We start from the raw sequence: 21,834 nt of genomic DNA, 5'->3' as shown, positions 1-21,834 counted from the left end.
GCATGCATACATTTAGAAGAAAAATAAAACAACGCTTACATCTACTCATTTAATACTAGAGAACACAAACATGATTGACCTGGCTATGCTTGATATAATTTAAACATGGTAGAAAGTTCAAACCTTGTTGTTTTTTGTTGTCTCTGTGGTTGCATGACGAACACAACAGGAGAAACATGGGAAATGGAAAGGAAGTAGGTAGGTAGAGCAAGACTTACCTCATGAATCCTAAAAAGGAGATGAGCGATATGCTAACCACCCAGCCGGCCGTGGCAAAGGCTTTGGGCATCGTCAGAGCTCCTGTCCCCACAATCAGATTGAACATATACACAAGCCCCACCTGAAGAAGAGATGAGTGGGATTGAAGGCATAAAGACATGTTCGATGTTAATAGCTGCTGACATCCAGCTATGTAATTTGAATTTCTACAACATTTTGTACCATTAATTCCACTACAGCCGTTTAGTTTTGCTGCTGACCTAACCTCTCTATGAGATCAACCAAGTTCCATCTTATATTAATGATTTATTTAATGTACTTTTTCAAAACTCGAAGGTGATGCATTATCAGGTGCTCCTTGGTTGACAAAGATCACACTGCTCAGAAGATTATCCACTGATTGTCAAGGATGACATTGGACAGTGCAGCACTTAGACCTATCTGGTAGCAGAGTGCTTTAATGATTCAAAGCTTTAGCTTCCTGGAAAAAACATCTGACCAGCAGAACTTAATCTCTGTGGCGAAGTCATGCCGACGTAAGCAGTCAGGGACTCAAAACGGAGTACAGACCATAAAGAGGTTTGATGCGTTAAAAAAGAAGCATGTGTAAGCAATTCAGCTTCCTCTTTATTCTTTACTGCACTTTCATATACACCATCCCTGGTCATTAGATTACACAACCAAAGTTCCTAAAGAAAAAGCCCTTCTCTTTCTTAAATTTAATTTAAAAAGAATTTGAAACAGTGAACTGTCACTATAAGCATTTCAACAGAACCATTTACATTTAAAAAAAAAACCCAAAAACTACATGGTAAAAGCTGGGAGAAAAGTACTACAACTTTTTAACCTTTAAGCTTCAAGTGCTGAAATATTTAACACTTATTTGCTCCAGTCAGGTGGTGCACTGCAGCTCCTCATTACAAAAAAGTCTGACAACTCACGCTTTGTACAGAGCCAGGCAATAAATGCCTGACCTTAAATAATAATTATTTTTAAAAAGAAATTAACCAAAGCATCCAGTACAATACTCACAAATGGGGAGTAGGGTTCCCCACTCTCTGTAATTCCACCTGCCATGGTTGACGACACTGGTTCTCACCTGACGGAATAAACAACAGGCAGTCAGTTCAATCCCTCTCTAACAATAATTTTTCCAAATTTTATTGTAATTATAATAATAATGACAAATTTTATTTGTAATGCACTTTACATTTGGATCAAATCTCAAAGTGCTACAGGATAAAAGCATCCAAAACAGATCAAAACAACCAAAATAAAAGCATATTTAAAAGTTATACAAAATAAGAGCATAAAAGCAAGTAGTGCAACCAGCCAGAAGTTACTTAAAAGTTTTATTAGCATGACCATAATTAATTACGTTGATGATGTAATAACAAATATTGACAATGTAAATATAAAAAGTTAATAGGTTGTTCAGTTTTATTATAGAGGAAAAACAGAACTCCTATCGCATATCTTGCCATTTGGAATTTATTTTTATGTTAGGAAATAACCGCGCATAGAATAAATAACATTTAGGACATTTTTTAAACGTTAAGAACCACTGTTTAATTCGGCATTTATTAAATTATAAAAGGCGGCACATATTCTCGTGAAAACAAATCATCTTTTGCCAAATATCAACCCACCACTAATTTGTACTTCGGTGACAGATTGTGGAAAACTCAGAAAACAGTTTGTATTTGATTAAGGACAGTGTTTATATTTATTCATGTTACAAAGTGTATGTTTCCATGTTTTTATTTTCTTTCTATGGTGTGGACACATGCAGAAGCTATCCTGACAGTGTAAAGTTGTGTTGAAGTCACAGATGGTCTAATGAGCTGACATTCCCTTGCTAGCAACCCAGCTGGCAGCATAGTTTAGCTATCACACAAAAACACATATGGATAATGTGTTGTTGGGACGATTTATTAAATATACAAATATCGCCAGACACTAGTCATGCTATTCCGTAGCTAGCTGCACAAGTGTCATGAATGAAAACAGAAGTAAACACCTCTCACCTTACTTCTTTCCAGTGTATCTTGCTAATTTAGCTGCTAGGCTAGCAGGACGCTCCAAGCTGTCATGTGGATCACTAGCTGGCTGAGTAAACGCAGAGCCTCGCCGCCTCGCTAACATGAGCTGTGTCGTTGTTAAATAGTTAGAGGAAAGTCGGTATAAATTAAAGGTTAGGAGTAAAACACTTCCTAATGGGCTAGCGAGACTCCAACAGTTAGCTAACTGAAGCAGTAAACTAAGCAACCAGCTGACGCGCAACACACCGTCAAGCTAACTATCACATAAATGTACACTTCCGGAAATGGCTTTCAAAGTAAAAGCTTTTGTGTCTTGTATTAGAGGTTTATATGTTAAATCTTCAAAAAAGCTTTTATTATGAAGGGGAAATTGAGTTATTGTCGTTGTTAATATGTTGGAGTAGATGCACCTGCTTGTTGGTCTGCTCGGTTAGTTGTTAGTGCGGAAAACAAATCACGAGGTCCAATCATATCAGACTGTGGGAGCATTTTTTTCTTATAAAAACAGCCTTCCATGCACACTGACTTATTGTAGCATAATCAGTTCAGTGCTAATAAACACCATAAAACTACAATTTGGGTAAATCATCAAACCCGCTTCTAAATGCAACTGGGGTTGTAAAAAAAAAAAAAATCTTCATAGGCTATGTCCTGTCATATGACACATGTATATGTCATATGGCGTGCATACTTTGTGCCTGTACTCTGAACAGTGTCACTTTAGCTTTTAGTAGATTGGTGGTGCTTTTAAAATGGTACAAAATGTGTTAACGTTGCAGTCTCAGAGCACATTGAAAGTTTCTTTAAAGGTCCTATACTATACTCATTTGTAGATTTGTACTTGTGTTTTGGGTGTTTACTGAAACATGTTTACATGCTTAAATGTAAAAAAAAAAAAAAAAAAAAAGTATCTTTCTTATACTGTCTGCCTGAATATGCCTAGATTCTCTCTTTGTCTGAGCATCTCTATTTTGCCACTTGTCTCTTTAAGAACCCTCACGAAAAAGCCCAGTGTTCTCTGATTGTTCAGTGTTTCTGAATCTTCTACATCTGTGCTTTAGGCATCTCTACGCCGTTCTTGCAGTCAGAGGATTGACTGTAACGGCACTGTGGCGGCACTTAGTACCGTTATAAAACTTTTCAGTGGAATTGCATTTAAAACAGTCTAGAAATGATTGTGACATCACAACTTTAAAAAAAATGACATCTGTTTAAAGGCACAATATGGACTGTGAGCACTTCTCTGTGGATTGAATGTTTTGATATTTTCATTTTTATAGCACCTTAACCTGCTTTGTATCAAAAAGGACATGGAAATCTGATGTTTTACAATATGGGCCCTTTAAAGATGGACACAGTTCAGAATTTAAATTAGGTTATACAAACAAATCAGTTGATGAATGGAGAAAATAATCTGCAGATTAATCCAAAATGGAAATAACAGTTAGTTAGTGGTACAAAATGAACCTGACCTCAACCAACTACAACAGTAAAATCCTGATTTTACATACATGCAAGAGTAACAATAATCTAAAGATATTTAAAAACAGAAATTAACAAGCATGCATAGGTGGTAGTTTAGACATCATCTTATCATTCTCATTTTAACATACTTGTAAACACCACACTAAAGTCATGTACAACAAAAAAACCATAACTGTTAAAAAATAGAAGGTGAAAAACACAGAGTTGATGATTTCAGCCACTTTTGCATAGCGTCCAGGCTTTCTCTTGTCTTTGTCTTGTCCTTCAGCTTCCTGTCGAGCTGCCTTCACTTCCTGCAGGATTAGTCTCAGCACATCAAGGCCATTGGGCTGATCCAGAGGAAGGTTACATTTCTCTGGGTTCTCTTCGGCTCCAGCAGGCTCTGTGTGGGACAAGGGAAAGATAATTCTGCAGAATGAGCTTGTATGCTAAAGAGGAAAATACCAAGTTGTGTTCTGTGTTTATGTGTTTATATAGGATCACTTGTGCATCTGTGTTGGGATGTAAAAAGCTTCAAGCGGCTATAATCAATATTTATCATACCAGTGTGTGAAATGGCAATATAAAAACAAGGTGAAGGGACCATTCACAGCGATGTGATATTATGTCAGATGTGATGTTTCCAGGCTGTTGTGCTGTTCTCAAGTGGACTGAAAACTAATTAATTTAACATGGCTGACATTTGTAATCCTTCCTGTGTCTGTTACTACTCTGTTACCCTCTAAAAGGTGAGACAACTCTGTCCCTTCATTTTGCAATTGTACTTTTTATACAGTATGCTGATGATATGCGTAATATTTGTTTAAAAGGAGCTTCAGATACTCAGACATGATAGTCCTAAAGGTGAAATACTTCCAACTACATTATATCGCCATAAAAAAAAGTGTTATATGTGGTCTTAAATTTGGGCAAAAGAAACCCTAAACCTGTGCTAGATAAAAGTTGCTGCTTTACTCCATTTGTTTCAAGCAGTTATATGAATCTATTACTGGATAACATAATGTTTGTGTTTCTCAGAAAATAAGGAAGTTTATCTGTCTTTGGCAGAAAACATACCTGTGTGACAGTTGACTTCCATCTGAATATCCACTTGGGTGTCAACAGAGCGTTGAAGATTCTTACCGCAGTTACCATCAAAGTCGTTTAGGAAGCTCACCAGCATGGCCTCCAGAACGCTTAGCCCCACCAGGGCAAATACTGTGGCACAATATGTGGCTAGAATGAGAGACAATTTGTCATTGACACCTGTTAAGAGAGCGCTTAACACTATATTACAGTTAAATGTGTGGTCTGAGGCCTGAGCATCCGCTCACCGATCATTGGCAGTTTGTCTTCAGTAGAGGGCAACATGTCCTTCAAAATCAGCAGCAGGACGGAGATGGACAGGAGCACAGTCACTTTGAAGCTCAGTTTTTCACCTGTGGACTCATTGATAAAGAAGGAGGCCAAATCCAGGACCAGAAAAAAAAACAATGGCAGGATAAAATTGATCAAATAAAGCATCGGCTTCCTGGAGATGGTGACCTGAAAAAACATAACATCAAGAAACTTTATATTGATTTGAGACAAAACATGCACTTATCAAATTTCAATATAAATATTGTCTTACCGTGTATACAAGTTGGTCTTCACCTTTTCTCATTTTAACAGTGGTAATATCAATGTGTTCGAGTTGCCATTCTCCCTGTGTAACCATGATCTGCTCGGAGATTTGAGTAAGGGTTGTTTCACTGCTGGCTGTTCCTAAAACTATAGCTTTCACTGTGAAGAGAAAAAAGTATGAAAGAATTACATTAAATATGCTCAGAAGCAAATCTGGGTGTAAAAAAAAAAGAAAGAAGTGAGACTGCAGTTAATGTAGTGTAATTTACCGTCAAAGTTCATGGATAAAAAGGAGATGGTACAATTTTGCTTATCAAAGGGGAACAGCTTGAGATTCAGCTGACAGGTGGAGGTCAGCCGCTGACGTGCGCTTGCCAACATTGAACCGCTGGAAGACAAACTTATAGTTGGACTGTTGAGAATGCTCCCAGTATCAGAGGCACTGGAAAAAAAAATTTAAAAAAAGGGTTTTATGGGGAGACAGGAGGGGGTTACATTTTTCTATCAAAAGGTGTAATCTATAAACAAACAGCATACTGTCCAGCATATTTATTGAATGAAATATTGAATGTTTATTGAATGAAAAAAAAAAAGATGAGATCAGATCACTGACTGAAAAGGAAATGTTAACATATACATAATGTTAACATTAACATGTAGATGTAAATATATATATATTTATTTATTATTTTTTTCCTTAAATCTATGTATTGACTTATTTAGTGTGGACGTATTTTAGTTAATTTCTAATCTGTTATTATTATTGTAATTATTATTGCTTTTGTCACTGTGAATTTTTTCTTTTTTTTGTCTGTGGGAATGTGTGACTGTATGAGGGAATATATACTTGAAAATTGATGTACATGTTTACAACTGAAATGTCAATTAAAATATTGTTTAAAATGAAAATGTGTTCATCCGTTCCATTCTCATGAACGATATGTTAAGAATGCCTTGAGGGATTTTTTTGTCCAATGTCCACCTGGACTCAAAACCGAACTGATTAGGTTTTGATGGTCAAAGGTCAAGGTCACTGTGTCCACATCCATTTCAATCTCATACATGCAATATCTTGTGAAGTCCCTGAGGGAATTTTCTCGAATTTGGCACAAACATCCGCTTGAACTCAACTGCGTATGTGCGTAAACAAGGTTGATGTAATTTTATGTCTTTTACATGGAATTACTTATTTGTTTTACCTGTAGAGGTTTTGTTATAGGAAATATAGGAAAAATAGGAAAAGAATTAACAACAACAAAAACAAATATTTTCTCAGTGTACTAGTATTACATAACAAACATCTTCTGAGTAGTCATTTCACCAGGACAATTATGTTATAAATGCATTTAAAGGTCCAGGGCATTGGATTTAAGGGGACATATTGGCAGAAATGGTATATAATATTCATTACTATGTTTTCTTCAGTGTATAATCACCTGAAACTACGGATTTTTGTGGTTTTGTCACCTTAGAATAAGTTTTTTATATCTACATATGGAGCAGGTTCTCTTTCATGTAATCCATCATGTTTCTACAGTAGCCCTGAACAGACAAATCAAACACTGGCTTTAGATAGGGGAATCTGCATTTGTGTGTCAGCCACTGTCCGTCATGCTTGGCACACAGAAAATTTTGGTTGGTTGTAAGCTGCAACCTCACCACTAGATGCCACTAAATCCAACTATACACTAGACCTTTAAGTTGCACATGCACACATTAAAGTCATTAATGCATTGTGAGCTATGAGAGGAATTTAAAGGCTGTTTCATGAAGCCATTCAGTGAAACCAGGCTCACATCAGAAAGTCAAACTCATTTTCTGTTTCGTAACACAGCTTCAAATAAGTCTGAACAAAGTTAAAAAGAAAGCAAAACCCTCCAAACAAGCCTGGTCCTAGTCACAACAAGCCCTGCTTTCCTTATTCTCCTTTATGAAACATTTTGAATAAGATCCATAATCTGCACTTATGTAATGAATGGTACATACTCCTCCACGATGTTTACATCTGGGATCCACAGCCATGATCTGGGAACAGTCAGCGAATCTATCCCACAAAAGTCTGATGGATTCCAAGTTAGGAATTCATTTGTCCAACGCTGGAAAAATAAAAAGAAATGGGTTTAAAACCATCTAAAGACACATGCTGATAAATGTATGTGACTGAAAAAGTCATAACTGTAAACTTTAAACTAAACAATGTTGCTGAAGTTGACATATCTAGATCACTGTTTGAAAATGCATTTCTGCTGATGTTCATAAATGTGTCTATCCAGACTCTTACCATTTGGATCCAGATGTGACTCGTGACTGTTTGAAACTTTTCATTCTACAGAGTCAGCAACACAGAGGAATTCATTTACAAGACCACAAAGACACAAAACATCCAAAAAATACACAAAATCACCTTTAAAGAGACACAAAAATAGTTTTTTTTTAAAACATAAAATGACTACAAAGAGACAGAAAATGACAGAAAACACAAGGAGACCTGCACTGACCACACACAAAATTACCCCAAAGAGATACAAAACCACAAAAAGAGACGACAACTAAGAGCCATAAAGCAAAAAACAAATGAAAAAAAGGCAAAACCACCACAAAGTCTGTGTGTTTGCTCCTTTGCAGAAGAGGTGGCGGGGCCTTTTGCATATCTTTGCCCAGGGGCCCATTGTTTCATAATCCACTCATGGCAATAAAATCAAGACTATGTTTTAGATGGTTTTTTTTTACTGTCAAATTAATTTAGTCTGAAAAGGTAAACTATTTTGAAATGTTACAATTAAGATTAAATGCATACTTAAATACAGTATGTGAGTAAATGTTCTATCCACCATCGCATGAAACCAAAACCATCTGTAGAGCTAGTTGCCACAAAAAAGCGTTCATAAAAATGTTTTGAGCAAATTAAACCTTTAAAAAAAACACAACAAATATTTAAAAGCTTATTTTGCACACCATGAAGACTTTGGAAACACTTACTACTTCTAAAATTCCATACAGCAGCATATCCATCTGAACGAGGGTGGGTGTTGTCCAGTTTCTCACTGGTCGCATAGCTGCCACAACATCATTTTCTTTCATCAGGTTTAAGTGTCTCAGAAGATTCATGTACGAGCAGTCTGAAGTCTGACTGCTCGAAATACCTGCTGAGAGACAAAACACACGGACATTCTAACATAAGTAAATTTAAACAAAACCTATTATTTTCATTTGAATTCAAAAGCTCACCGATTAAAGCGAGAAAAGCTAGAGTTCTCAGAGGTGCCATGGCTGTTTGTCCTCACCTCAAAGTGAGCAAACCCTTTTAAGCTGCAAAGCTGTGTCACGGAACAATACCAGAGCAGATCCATCTGATAAATTTCATTGTCAAGTGTAAGAGAGCATTGCTTTGTTTCTGCGGTCTGTTGTTAGGGGACATAACACAAATTAGGCGTGCATTTCTATTGTTGACCAGCAGCTGAAGCCAAAAGTCAACATGAAGGGGCCTCAGCGTGACTTCAGGTGGGAGTGGAGAAGGGTTTCATTGTACACATGCTATATTTCATTTTTACAATAGTTGCAGTCAAGAGAAAAAAAACAGCCGCTTGAGTAGTTATGATTCCACTTTTTTAATTAGAAAATGTAAAAAATAACCTGCACCAATAAAGAAGCCAAAAGCAATACTGCCACTGCACATTTATGATATGTTGAATACCCAGAGTCCCCTGTTTTTGCAACAGTGAGATAAAACACATTTTCTGTATATTGTGACTTCAGACAAGAACCAACCTCTTTAATAAATAGTCACTTAAGGACTCAAGGACTTTTTAAAATGTTATTTTTATTAAATATTTCATTATTTTTTAAATAATGTTTGAAAAACATTATTGTTGTGGTGCTTTTCAATGTAGATTTTATGTGATTTTATGCGAGCTATTGGACACAAGAATTTCCCATATAGTAATAAATTAAGTATCTATCTAATCACAATATTAAGTGTCATTTCTGTGACATCAACTGCAGAATGAACTTTCAGTCTCATTACCAATATTTCATTTTCACTTTCTAAATCCTTTATAATAGCAGTTTGGAGAATGAATTTTAACTCACGGCCCACTTGTCATCAGCACAGAGGCTGATAAAGATGTCAATGAAAGCCCCAAAAAAGTTAGAAAGCAGAGCTCAAAATAAATTTGTTGCATTTTGAATTTTGCAAATGCAGTAGGTATTGGCATGACAACCTTATCAAACAGTTCATGTGTGACATGTTCATTTGACAATAGCCTCAGATAGAATATAAATTACATGAATTATAAATGTATATGAAGATACATGGAAGTTCATTTCCAGACCATATTTTGCCCAATAAATAGCAGGAGGACCAGCCCAAGAACATGTCCCCAGAAATGTCCCTGAAATACCTTAAAGAAAATATTATTTGCAATAAATCCTTAATTTAATTAGTCTGAATATAAGACTGCTTGCATATCTCCAAACTTTCCCCCCAGCTCACTGTATGACAGTATTGAGTACTGCAGTGGACAGCTGTTGCAGTAGTTGGTATTATTGGTCGTCTTTTCTTGTTAATGTGACTATTTGTCAGTAAAATACTTCCTCCAGTAGGTATTTGTATTACTTTATATACTGCTGTTATCTATCTATCTATCTATCTATATTATATATATATATATATATATATATATATATATATATATATATATATATATATATATATATATTATATATATATATATAAATAAAATTAATTAGTCAAATCATATTTTGTGTTTACTACAAAGTAAATCATAACTAAAGCTGTTAAATAAATGTAGAGCAGTAAAAAGCAAAATATTTCCTCTGAATGTAGCAGAGTAGAAGTATATAAAGTAGCCTAAAATGAAAATACTTAAGTAAAGTGCAAGTACCTCAAAATAGTATTTAAAGTACTTCAGTAAATGTAGAAGTTACGTTCCATTTCTAGTATTTGGGTGTGGTAGAAAAAATGTATTTCCCACTGATAATAAAGTAGGTAATCTATCTTGTTGGTGTTGCCAGAAGAAATCAGTTTGTTGGTCTTAGAAATGAATAGAAAATAAGTTTTCTGCCCAACAGCATTTTTAGAAAATTAAAACAAACCATAAAACAGTATGACCAGTGGTCACTTCTTTGTCATGGTTGCATTAAAGCTACTAAGTGTAATAACTAAGTGAAAAGATGTCCAACTTTGGCACTGCTCAGAGGTAGCATCCGCACACACGGACGCACTAAAACTCCCCTCCCATTATAAATCACTGGCCAGACACACAAAAACAAACTTTTCAGGATTTTTTTCTCCAATCTATGTCATCAAAGATTGATTTCATATTTTTATTTTTGTATGTCCAGCTAAACCTGACACATGCAGATTCATTGTAAAGTCCTGAATACGTGTTGTACGGTGAAGTTTAAGAGCAGGGAGGTGTCAGGGGTACACATCAGTGGGCAGCTGGAAGTCTTTGAAGGTGTAGAAGGAGATGTCTCCGTAGTCCACCACAGCAAAGACCACTGGGATGTCTCCACTCTGGAAGGTTAGCGACTTGATAGCTCGCAGGTCTGGCACGGGGCCGTCGAAACTGAGACACAACAGGGAGACAATCACGTCACAGGTTTAAACAAACAACATCACATCAACCCAATAATGGCTTCTCTCCTTTGGCGTCCTGTTGGTTTTAGAATTGGTTTTAAGATTTTACTGATCACTTTTAAATCTTGTTTGGGGTTGCATATTAGAAATGCTGACCCAATATGAGCCAGCACGCAGTCTTGGATCCTCAAGTGTGGCCCCTCCAAATTCGAGGCTTCAATCTTAAGTTGACCATGCTATCACTATTCCTATTATCAATTCTGTGTTTTATCACTCAGATATGTTTTGATGAGCCTTTCTTAGTGTTTTCTAATATTTTAGTGATATTTTATTATTATATTATATATTTTAATGATTAATAAAAAAATTGAAAAAGACAGATGAGACAAAAGGACCACTAATGTCCAACCACTGTGATGTTTATTTCATTGAGTCAAATGGTTTCCTGTAAGCCAATCTTGAGCAAACACACCCTCGGGCGGTTTCTGTGATTGCCTACCTGCACACACACATCCGGGAGTACGGCTTCCCCGGTTTGCTCTTCTTGAAGTCTGCCACCGTATCAGGTTGGTAAACATTGAAACAAATCCTCCATTCATCTGAGCCTTTTAACCTGAGCGGACAAAAGCACAAGGTCACTCCCCTGAATGATGCGCTGTCCTTCGCCGTGAATCAGCTTCATTGTACAACAAGGCTGTGACAAACAGCGGAGCCGCCGCAGAATCCCACTCCTTTGTCTCTGAGTCTTTATGTGTTTGTAAATTGAAGATCATAAAATGTGATAGCAGTGAGACGAGCAGGGTTCACATAAAGTCTACACTCTTCTTCACAGGTGACTCTCAGGGTTGATGTTTCCAATCACAGTGACGTCACATATGTGATGCCAATCTGGACTTCATGGTCAAACCGTCCATGTTTACACACAGCCTGTAAGTCATAAGCTGACTTCTGCACACCAGTACTTATTGTGAGGGGTTTGCAGTGTTGACTATATTAAATTAAACCAAATGACTTTTTTTTACTGTCCTACCTATCAAAAAATGACAGAAAACCAGTAGGGACAATAAGGCTTACAATTACTTATGAAGAGCGTGAATTTGTTGACATTTCTATGACGTTTTTGTCAGTTTTTCCCAGTTGTATGTAAGAATAATTCCTGGTAGTACAGTTAAATAAATGTGACCTGGACCAAGGTAAGTGGCAGAAAATCATAAATTAATTAATAATTACCTCTTTTTGTACCAAAACTGACACATGATGCCCATTATGAGTGGATGAACTTACTCGCTACAGTAGCTTACAGTAGTGACAGTGTTTGCTTACAGGTCTGATGGACTGAAACCACCAAAAAAACAGGACTATACACATATATATAAATATCTATATATATATATATATATATAAAAGTCTCCCAATAACCTACAACCACAGACAACCCCCACCAATTCTGACTCTGTCTCCCCTTCGGTTCCAGAATTATGATCTTGCATAATGTCAAGAAAAGTGTTTTTGTGAATGAATTTTATGAATTCTTGACATGAAGTCAAAATCATGTTTTGTGAGTTCACAGTGACCTTTGACCACCAAATTCTAATCAGTTAATCCTTGAATCCAAGGGGACATTAGTGCCAAATTTAAGGAAGCTCCCTCAAGCCACGTCCATCCCCGGAGTAGAGGCTTAATTAAAGGATAAAACACTGCTGGTTACGTTCTCTCCTTCCCTTCCACTGCTCTGTTGTGATGAATAAAGGCGCCCACAGACTGTTCATTAACAACAATCACACAGGTTCACTGTATGCCACACAGTCTGGGATAGGGCTAATGAAATCCTGTCAGTACGATATCAGTTTTGAGTCATGTGGTGGGATGATTGTCTTGTTAATCATAAGACACATTAACTCCTGTCATCCATCTATGCTACTGTCATTTTTGTAAAACAAACATCTCATTGTGGTAACGCAACCTAAAGCAACAAAAACGCAGCCCCTTGCACTTTTTAAAGCACGGCTGTTTTCAGTCTCAACACCTGCTTCCATCAGATAAATCATATTCACTTTTTTACCAATTTTTGGTGCAATATAAGGAAATCAAAACAAGTGGTACCTGGATGCTCCCTCGAGCAAATTTGTAGATTTTATCACACTGATTTTTTCCAGCAGCTCCTCTGGAAGAAAAATATCATTGACTTGAATCAGACAAAACCTATCAATGTAGATTAATATCTAGAAACTATATAAACTCTGAATTACTCTACAGGACAGGTCCATGTGATCTCACCGTGGGAGACTGGCTGTCTTGGGTCGTGTAAAGGAGTGACTTCTCTGTCCCACAAGTGTGCTAGTCGGCCTTCACGCTTCCTCTGCTGCCTCGCCAGGAGCGCCCGATATTCCACCCAGTTTCTGCACTGCTGAACCTTGAAGGAAATCACAATAATTTGTTCTTTTTATATAACTTGAAAATAACATGATTTTCCATATTCTATTTCCAACAATATCAATTGTATACCTATTTATTTTATTAACTTATCATTGCATATTTATTGGATTTTATGATGTCTTTATCATTTTTTAATCAACATTTTTCAGTTTCATCTTGACGAGACATTATGCTTACAAACCTCTCTGTCTTTATTGACATCCCGGCGGCTCCTCCGCCTGTCCTCTTCCCTGTTCTGCTCCTTTGGGGACATCTTCACCTTCCTCAGGTTTATTCTTTGGCTCCAGTGGGCGAGGTCACAGACTCCCACGGCCAGAGACCCCGGGAGCAAAGAGGGGTCAGGAGAGGCCAGGCAGGTGGAGAGCTGCTCCCTGGATCCCAGGTCAGGGAAAGCGATGGAGCTGAAGTCCCAGCGTGCAGTACCAGAGGCCGGCTGGTGATCAGATCGGTCCCTAAGATCATCTGTCATCCACCAGGTCCTGCCCCCGCCGCTGTCCGCTGAGCTCACAGTGGCAGGCTGAGTCCCTGAGGTCTCCGGAGACATCGTCAGCTGTGATTCAGGAAGTTCTTTATCCTCCTCATTTTCACGGCCACACTCGCTAACCTCCATTCTGTCAGCTGTGGATTTTTCTTGGGTTTCACTGTGACTACGGCAAGAACAAACTGTTTAACTATCTGAAACCTGGATCGACATCAGTTTTCTCGTGCTGTGTTCAGACATCTTTCACAAGCTATCTGACCCTCTGAACCCTGTCATAATGGTTTGATTGCTTTCAAACACCTGGGGGAATGAAAGCAATGACCAACTTGGCAGGAAATGTCCCACAAATAGTGACAAAATTAGTACATTTGGGAATTTTTTTTTTTAAAAAGCTAGTAAAAAACATCTAGAGAGCTATATATATATATATTTGGCCATATTCTTGTGTTATTTTTGTTCCATTATTTTTCCATGTATTTATTTGTTGTTAATTTTCAGGTAATCTGCTTAACTTTTTACTTATTTCTAACTGATTTTTGGGTCATTTCTTCATTAGTTGCTCGTTGCTTTCTTTGATGTTTTTGAAATAAATCAAACCAATTTGCCCAGTTTTCAAAGAGTTAAGTAGATGGCTTGCATTTTTTAAAAGAGCAATTAAAGACAAAATTAAAATAGAATTACGGCCATGCGGTTGTGTTTTTCCGTGCAACAATCAAGTTGCACTCATGGTTTATATCCATGTCTGTGAAAACATGCTTCACACACATCTTTCCCCCAACAGCTCAGAGGATCTATACAATCAGCACAGGTTTAAGGTGGACACCCAGGATTAGTGTCAGCAATTCACTTTCGGAGGCCTCCCGGCATGGAGGCATAAAACGAATTTGGACACCTAAATAAAACGGTGGACAGTAAATACAGTGCACAAAATAGGAAATAAGGAGTGACTGTGAACAGGGTTTCTGTTTACCTGGCTTTTGTGGGGGTGGAGGGCGTGGGGCTGGCACTGCGCTTCCTTTTCAGTTGTCGTCCCGCTCTGTCCCGTGACTGAGGCAGGTTCAGCTGCCTCGCATAGGATGATGGCTCCGAACTGTTAAGGAGCCAAACACGCAACAACATCCACATTATACTGAGCCTCTCCAAACAAAAACACCCAATATACTGAGTAAATATTACAGCAGTCAGCTTTTTACTGCAAAACAAGTTCATTGACCTTTGATAACTACCACGTACTTTCAGATGCCTTTCACAAGTATTTAAAACTATGAATCCTAAGCATATTGTTGCGTTTTCTTTCAAAAACATAGGAAAAAGGCAATTACCAACATGGCAAGAAATGTTCCACAAATTGAAAATCTAGGGAAAAACTATATTTACATTCATAATTTCATATTTAAAACTAAGTTAAAGAATTATTACAATTTTTAAGCACGTTTTTGAAGATCGTTTCTTTGCTTTTTTGTTTATTTATTTATTTATTTAACTAATTTTCAGGAAATTTTCTTGTACTTCTTGTACTAATTTTTGGGTCATTTTTTCCTTTGTTCCTTTTTGCTGTCTTTTCATGTTTTTTGAAAGAAATCAAGCCAATTTGCTCAGATTTTTAAATGGTTAATCAGGATCAATCAATCAAACAGGCTTAATATGTGGATAGAAATAATGGACTGATTAATAAAATACATTTTTTTTCATTTCTGACCAACTTTCATATTACATTTGAACGCCTGACTGTACGTCTAATCCTGACTGGAAGGGGTGTTAAGATTCTGTTACCTGGGATCAAATCTGTGCACCACATAGCCAAGCCTCTTCAAATGCCCAAACACCTTTGTGATGACAAAGAGCCATTAGAGGAGTTCAGCGGTGCGGTCCTCCTTTAGAATATGTGTCCGACTTTGACTTATACCTGATACTGCTGGAGGCTCACTGTGCTCGAGGACAGAAATCTCTCATACCCGTCCTGGATGGACAGCGGCAGGCCGCGGTAAAACACCTGCACATTCCCCTGTTCACACAGCCACTCACCGTCATCAATCAGGATTTTACAGATCACAAGTGCTATGTAAATATGACTGCATAACACAAAGACTGATGGGTAAACCACACCCTGGTAAACAGGTTTTATCTGCCACTCACACACTCCATCAGGTAGAGAGCCTCTTCAGGGAGGAGGTACTGCTTGCCGTTGGCAGAAAAACCCATCGTCTGCCAAAACTTTCCCTACATAAAAACACCAAATGTTGCAAGGCATGGTATAATATTTTGACAAAAGACTTATAACAAGAAGTAACAGGTAGGAGGTATTGACAGTTTGTTTCACTTATTAATACAGTACTTACAGCCGGAGACTGAAGCTCCACAATCTGCTCGCTTGGACTCCATGTGGCCTTCACAAGGTTTCCCCTACAGGAAGATAAAAACAGACAGAATCTGTCTCATGGTCAAGATTCCTCTCGTGCTGGAGGTGGATCTACTCTGAAACAAGAGCTAAAAAAGTCTGTCATAACAGCGTTCTAAAGACTATGATCCTTTCTAGTTCTACTGCTGCGGATACAACTAACAGAAGGGTTCTTAGGACTATGTTCTTTGAAATTAGGCGTCAACAAATATTGTTTTTTCTGGGCCGATACCGATTATTAGTAGTTAATGAGACCGCTAACTGATATTTGGAACCAATATACATTGACAATAAAATGAAAATCTTACTGTCAATATTTAGAATTTGGAATATAATAAACTCAAACACAAAACATTGTTTAAACGCCTTTAGCAAATGTTTAATCAACCAATCAATCAAATAAAAATAGCTCCCTGAGGTTTTACAAAGTAAAAGTTCCTCCCATGCTGACACTTTCTTCAAAGAAATTCCTCTGTTTTGAAATGTTCATATAAAAAAGCTGATTGATGGAGTATTAAAGATTTCCTATTATTCAGTTTCATTTTCCATTTATTTTATTAGATTAAAAAAATAACTTGCAGAGACGTGAATGTTGCATGACTCGGCAATCCATCACAATGCGCAATTAGTCACTTTTATTTTTGCCAGAGCGGTATTATGTTATATCCGGCTGCAAGCAATGGCTGCTTTGAAAACTCCTAATTACTGATGTATTCACAGACATTCAGAAATGTAAGCTTTCAGAATTGTTTATTTGACAGAAAGCTTTTTATACTAAAACTGTAACTACAATCAGATTGTCATTTTCTCATGTGTGTTTGCTTATTGTTTGTCTTTGATGACAACAGCACTTATGGATGATACTCGTACTCACAGCTTCTCCACTCTCTCCTCTGATATGAGGCTCCAGTGCTCATTGAGACTCTGCTCAAGCCGCTGTCTTTGCTCGTCTGAGTCATCGGGAAAGAAGTCCTTCTGCCCTCTGACTGGAATCTTGTGACTCCTGGACCGGGCTGCAAACAGTTCAGATGGACTGGAATTTAAAGAAAGAAACAATGTTCAGCTTCAAACATTTTACGCTTTTATCACTAAACAAAGGCAAGACATTTAATATAAATATAAACTGAAAGGTCTGAATAAAATATAGTTTTTCACTGATATTCTTAGAGTTGATGCTGAGGTGGTCAACCTACAGGTAAAACACAGACTTCTCTTTAGTGAGGACTTCACACTAACCAGTTTCATCCTAGTGTGTTTTTGCTGGATTATAAATACAGGGAATTACATTCACATGGTTTGCTGCAGGCTCTACTGCCAGGACTAGTGTTTTATGCCAACTTCTTATAATTACACTGTATTTGTGCATGTGTATTTTACGTGTCATCATGAGTCATTAACTTGTGACTCGTTGCCATGGACCTCGCCCAGACATATTTAGAAAATCCAGTCATCTGCATTTTGTTTTTCCACTTCACTAACTCTGCCAGTTTGTGTTACTCCCTTCTCCTCAAGTTAAGATTTTATTACCAAAAATATTTGAAAATAAGTACCGCTGTAATGTTCAGTCCATTAATTGATTTAAAAGACATTATTTGGCAACTATGTCTTAAATATTTGCACCCGTTTCTCATGCAAAAATGCCAAACATGTTATGGTTCTATCTTCTCAAGTGTGAGGATTTCGCGTTAACATTGTTGCTCCTACGTGTTTGTCTTAACATTGTGGTTACAAAAAATGAATGTAAAGGAACTTTTTTTTCCAAAACTAAGAATAAAAGTGACGATTCTAAAGCATATTAAGGTAATGCTATACTAAAAAAAAAAAAGTAGTAAATTAGTAAAAATTGATATGTCTTCTTTAGTATACTAAAAAATACATATCCACAAAACTTGAGCTAGCTAACACTTAAATGAACCCACCATGTGAGCTGAGCTGCAGTTTCACAGCTCCGACAACGTAAAATATATGACAAACAGCCACCGAGTGGCATTATGTGGAGAAGTTATTACTCCTATGTCGATACATTTACAAATATTATTCATTAAAGACAAATACGCACCTTAAAATCTCACTGTAGAACTTCAATTCGTCTTCTTTCGTGTTTTGGTCCGCCATGTTTGGCAGCTCCCCCCTGACCTCCTCTGGGTCCTGATGCCCGTCAGATTCTGATTAATTATAAACACGATCAACAGGGGGCGCCGAGCACGCTTTTTCAAGGAATAAACCATTTTATTTATTACTAATGATTTAACACCATGATTTAACATCGTTCACCGATTATGCTGTGTTTAGAACACAGCTAGCCAAAGCTGTCTATTATAAAATATGTTCACATACAACTCGCATGTTTTATCACATGCATTTTGTGGGGAACATAATTTCTCCCTTTTTTTAAGTGAAGTTAGCATGTTTTGCCACTTTTGACTTTGTTGCCATGATCATGTTTTAGCTGCTACAAGCAATTATTTCTTTGCAAGAGTCAATTTTACAGAGAAAACAAATACATTGACAGTCATGTTAGAGCAGAAATGTTCTGTATGGACATTTGACAACTTTGCAAAGTCATTTATTTGAAATATTTGCTAATTATAAATGTTACTTAAACAAAAAATATATTTTCTGTTGTAAATTAGAAGAATATTAATGTAAATTGATGAACTATATAAAAAATGGACATAGCTTCTGGGCATGAGACATAAAAACCAATGTGAAGTGACTACAAGGAATGATTCACTTTCAAGATGACTATTTATATATCATACTGTCACCTTAAATTCATGAAGAAAACTTTGGTTCTCTTGCATTCCTCCACAGACGAGGCAAACATAGTGATTTATTGATAGACAGGGGACCACCTTTACCATCAGCAAAACTATATTAAAACATCCATTTAAAAACTCCTCATGCAGCATAATCCATCTCTTTTAAAAAGCACTTCCATAACACATAAAATATGATAAAAATAATAATGTTTTAGCAAAAAAAAAGATGCCGGAAGCAAAGAGGGTTCTGGAGAGGCCAGGCAGCTGAAAAAAGATGAACTTTACCCTTTTTTTCACCAAAATTAACACATGCACCCAGGATCTTTAAACACAGGTCATACCACTAAAATAACCTACAGACTGCTTTCCCATTGCCAGTAGAGCAGAACTGTGCACACAGCAGCAACCTGTCAATGTCCTGCAAATTGTGCAAAATTACTAAGAGGTGACAAAAAATGACCTAAAAAATTTAGTTCATATATGAACTAATTTTTTTGTGTGTGTGTGTGTGTGTGTGTATATATATATGTAAGTATGTATATATATCATCTCATGCTATTTCACTGCATAACAATAAGCTTGGGGAATTGCAACACAAACTCCCCCATGTTCAAGTAGTCAGTAACAGCCTTCACAGCCTTGTCTCTGTATGGGTAAAAGAATAAAATCAATGTTTTTGTTTTTTAATTAGGGGCATTGCTTTGCAATTTAACTAAAGCTAAATCAAAGTAAATTAAATAAAGTTGAGCCTCTAAATTTTGAATATTTTCTGTTTTACTGTCTACTACTTTAAAAACAGAAACTTTTCCAAAGCGTCTTTTTTGTTGCTGTTTGTAACTCTGTTCTGGTCTCTAAGGGAGCGTGATAATAAAGACCTTGTCGTTCCCCTTGACGACGCCTACCAGTTATGTGGAGATGGTCCCTCTGAAGCCCCTGAGGCTGACGGCTTTCACTCTGTGCATGCGTGTGGCCACAGAGCTCAGTGGCGAGCAAGAGGTCATCCTGTTTGCGTACAGGACTGGAGACTACGATGAGCTGAATGTGTGGCGTGAGCTGGACGGCAGGTAGACAAAACAACATGTTGATATTCAGGATTGAAAAAATAGTTTTTCTAATAACAATACTTGTACAATGACTACTGCTACTGCTGTTAAAAATGCTTCAGTTACTACTTCTACTCATAGGCTCTAGTCCATGCTTCTGCTATACAGCCTACTTGTGATGCTACTATAACTATTCTACCACTACTACTACTTTTACTACTAATGCAAACAATATGCTAACACAACAAACAATTACACAACTGCTACTTGCAAAAACCAGCAACAGTGAGAACAATATTATTGGTGCTTCCAATGCCACCAATAATCCTGACATTTATTCACGTTATTACACTAAATATAATTTTACACCATCACTTAATCAAGGCGATGCTATAAGTCTGTTCTTTTGTATTTGCATTGTTGAACCCTTTGATAAATTAAATATATATCTGTGTGTTTAAATCCTTCATCCCTCAGCTCGGTGCACTGCAGACCCATCTGTGTGTCACATGGGATTCCAGTTCAGGCGCGGCCGCCCTCTTCATGGACGGGAGGAAAAGCTTGACTAAAATTTACAAAAAGGGTCACACAATCCGCTCTGGAGGCAAGGTTATCATCGGGCAGGATCCAGATGTTTACGTGGGGGATTTCGATGCCAAACAGAATTTTGTTGGTGAGATCTCTGATATTAATATGTGGGACTCTGTCCTCTCACAAAGCGTGATCCAAGACATGTTTTCTGGGAAGAGAGTACAGAGAGGAAACATTTTTGACTGAGAAACAACACAGCTTAAACTTCATACTGAGCTGTAGTTATAATGACAACAAACAACATGCTGAATAATGTAGGCAATGTCATAATGTAGTAGGAATAATTAGAGTTCCTAATAAAGTAGGAACTCTACAGGTGTGTGCACTAATGTAATAAAGATGTAAACTAGTTAACTAACTAATAAAACTTTGGATGGTTATTCATTTGTGTCAATGTGATACACCAATTTGTTTTAGCTGATCTCTTGTATTATTTGATGATAAATGAAATGTCCATTGCACTGATTTTTATACTGTCTCATGGTAAACACTTAGACACCAGTATGCCAAACATTATCCTTGAAAAACAGAATTAAAAATCAAAGAACTCAAGGCTAGACTAAAACCAGATAGATGGCACCTGTCATAAGCTTAAACCTAAGTATTGGCTGGTTTTTGGTCATTTAATTGAGTATTTGTTTGTGAATGTGCAAACTTCAAAAAGCAAAATCAAGGTAACAATGCTTTGAATAAATGGCTTGATTTATAAGACTTCAAAATATGGTTTTTTTTTTTGTATTTGAAGTGAAAACACTGATTTTTTTATACTGAAAATGTGAAATCATGAATTACAAGTCTTGCATTTTTTAGCACTCTCTTATAGACTTTTTAAAAAAAAAAAAACACAAAAAGTTTACCAGTTTGAATGTCACAAATCTTGTCTCTGTACTGGAATTAATTAAATATATGTCAGAAGTGATTTGCAAGTCATTGCATTCTTTTTTTTGAATTTGTTTTACACAGTGTCATAACTTTTTGGAAATAGGGGTAGTAATCAGTGTGTTCCCGTCATTTGCTCCCTTCTTAACTTTGATCTCTTTACTAGACTCAGCTGCAAGATGCAACGAAATGTCCTGAGAAGCCCCCTGGACTTTGAATACTTGAAATATGTTTGCCTGCCCTCAGAACACTGATATGGTCCAATCTAGTCTAAACATTTACATTGATCCATTT

At 36.9% G+C, this 21,834-nt stretch overlaps 3 protein-coding genes across 4 annotated transcripts in view; all 3 read right to left on the bottom strand.

Moving 5' to 3' along the window:
* Window positions 1-2,501, bottom strand: part of tmem104 (transmembrane protein 104) — a 71,392-nt gene extending 68,891 nt beyond the window's left edge. The window contains exons 1-3 of one of the 2 annotated variants that reach the window (XM_042505566.1): window positions 2,247-2,501; window positions 1,252-1,318; window positions 219-340 (exon numbers count right to left, since the gene is read on the bottom strand). In XM_042505566.1, the coding sequence (XP_042361500.1) occupies window positions 219-340; window positions 1,252-1,296 (167 nt within the window). In that variant the 5' untranslated portion in view covers window positions 1,297-1,318; window positions 2,247-2,501. The remainder of the gene's footprint in view (window positions 1-218; window positions 341-1,251; window positions 1,319-2,246) is intronic. The other variant, XM_042505567.1, reaches the window with a different exon arrangement.
* A 1,105-nt stretch (window positions 2,502-3,606) lies between these two features.
* On the bottom strand, window positions 3,607-8,639 carry LOC121957280 (5-hydroxytryptamine receptor 3C-like). The gene is made up of 9 exons (XM_042505842.1): window positions 8,577-8,639; window positions 8,328-8,494; window positions 7,630-7,674; window positions 7,335-7,444; window positions 5,618-5,790; window positions 5,356-5,507; window positions 5,060-5,270; window positions 4,803-4,961; window positions 3,607-4,128 (listed from the first exon to the last, which is right to left on the bottom strand). The coding sequence occupies exons 1-9, from the start codon at window positions 8,614-8,616 to the stop codon at window positions 3,866-3,868; spliced, it is 1,320 nt and encodes a 439-aa protein (XP_042361776.1). The 5' UTR covers window positions 8,617-8,639; the 3' UTR covers window positions 3,607-3,865.
* Window positions 8,640-10,663: 2,024 nt separating this feature from the next.
* Window positions 10,664-20,367, bottom strand: tsen54 (TSEN54 tRNA splicing endonuclease subunit). Its single transcript, XM_042504917.1, has 13 exons — window positions 19,930-20,367; window positions 18,325-18,430; window positions 17,140-17,298; window positions 16,207-16,270; window positions 16,004-16,087; window positions 15,774-15,872; window positions 15,641-15,693; window positions 14,838-14,957; window positions 13,568-14,033; window positions 13,228-13,363; window positions 13,054-13,114; window positions 11,450-11,563; window positions 10,664-10,939 (listed from the first exon to the last, which is right to left on the bottom strand). The coding sequence occupies exons 1-13, from the start codon at window positions 20,105-20,107 to the stop codon at window positions 10,789-10,791; spliced, it is 1,791 nt and encodes a 596-aa protein (XP_042360851.1). The 5' UTR covers window positions 20,108-20,367; the 3' UTR covers window positions 10,664-10,788.
* Between the last annotated feature and the right edge of the window lie 1,467 nt (window positions 20,368-21,834).

This window comes from Plectropomus leopardus, chromosome 17 (assembly GCF_008729295.1).
Source record: "Plectropomus leopardus isolate mb chromosome 17, YSFRI_Pleo_2.0, whole genome shotgun sequence".
Lineage (NCBI taxonomy): Eukaryota > Metazoa > Chordata > Actinopteri > Perciformes > Serranidae > Plectropomus > Plectropomus leopardus.
This window is presented reverse-complemented; position numbering and strand designations above follow the sequence as displayed.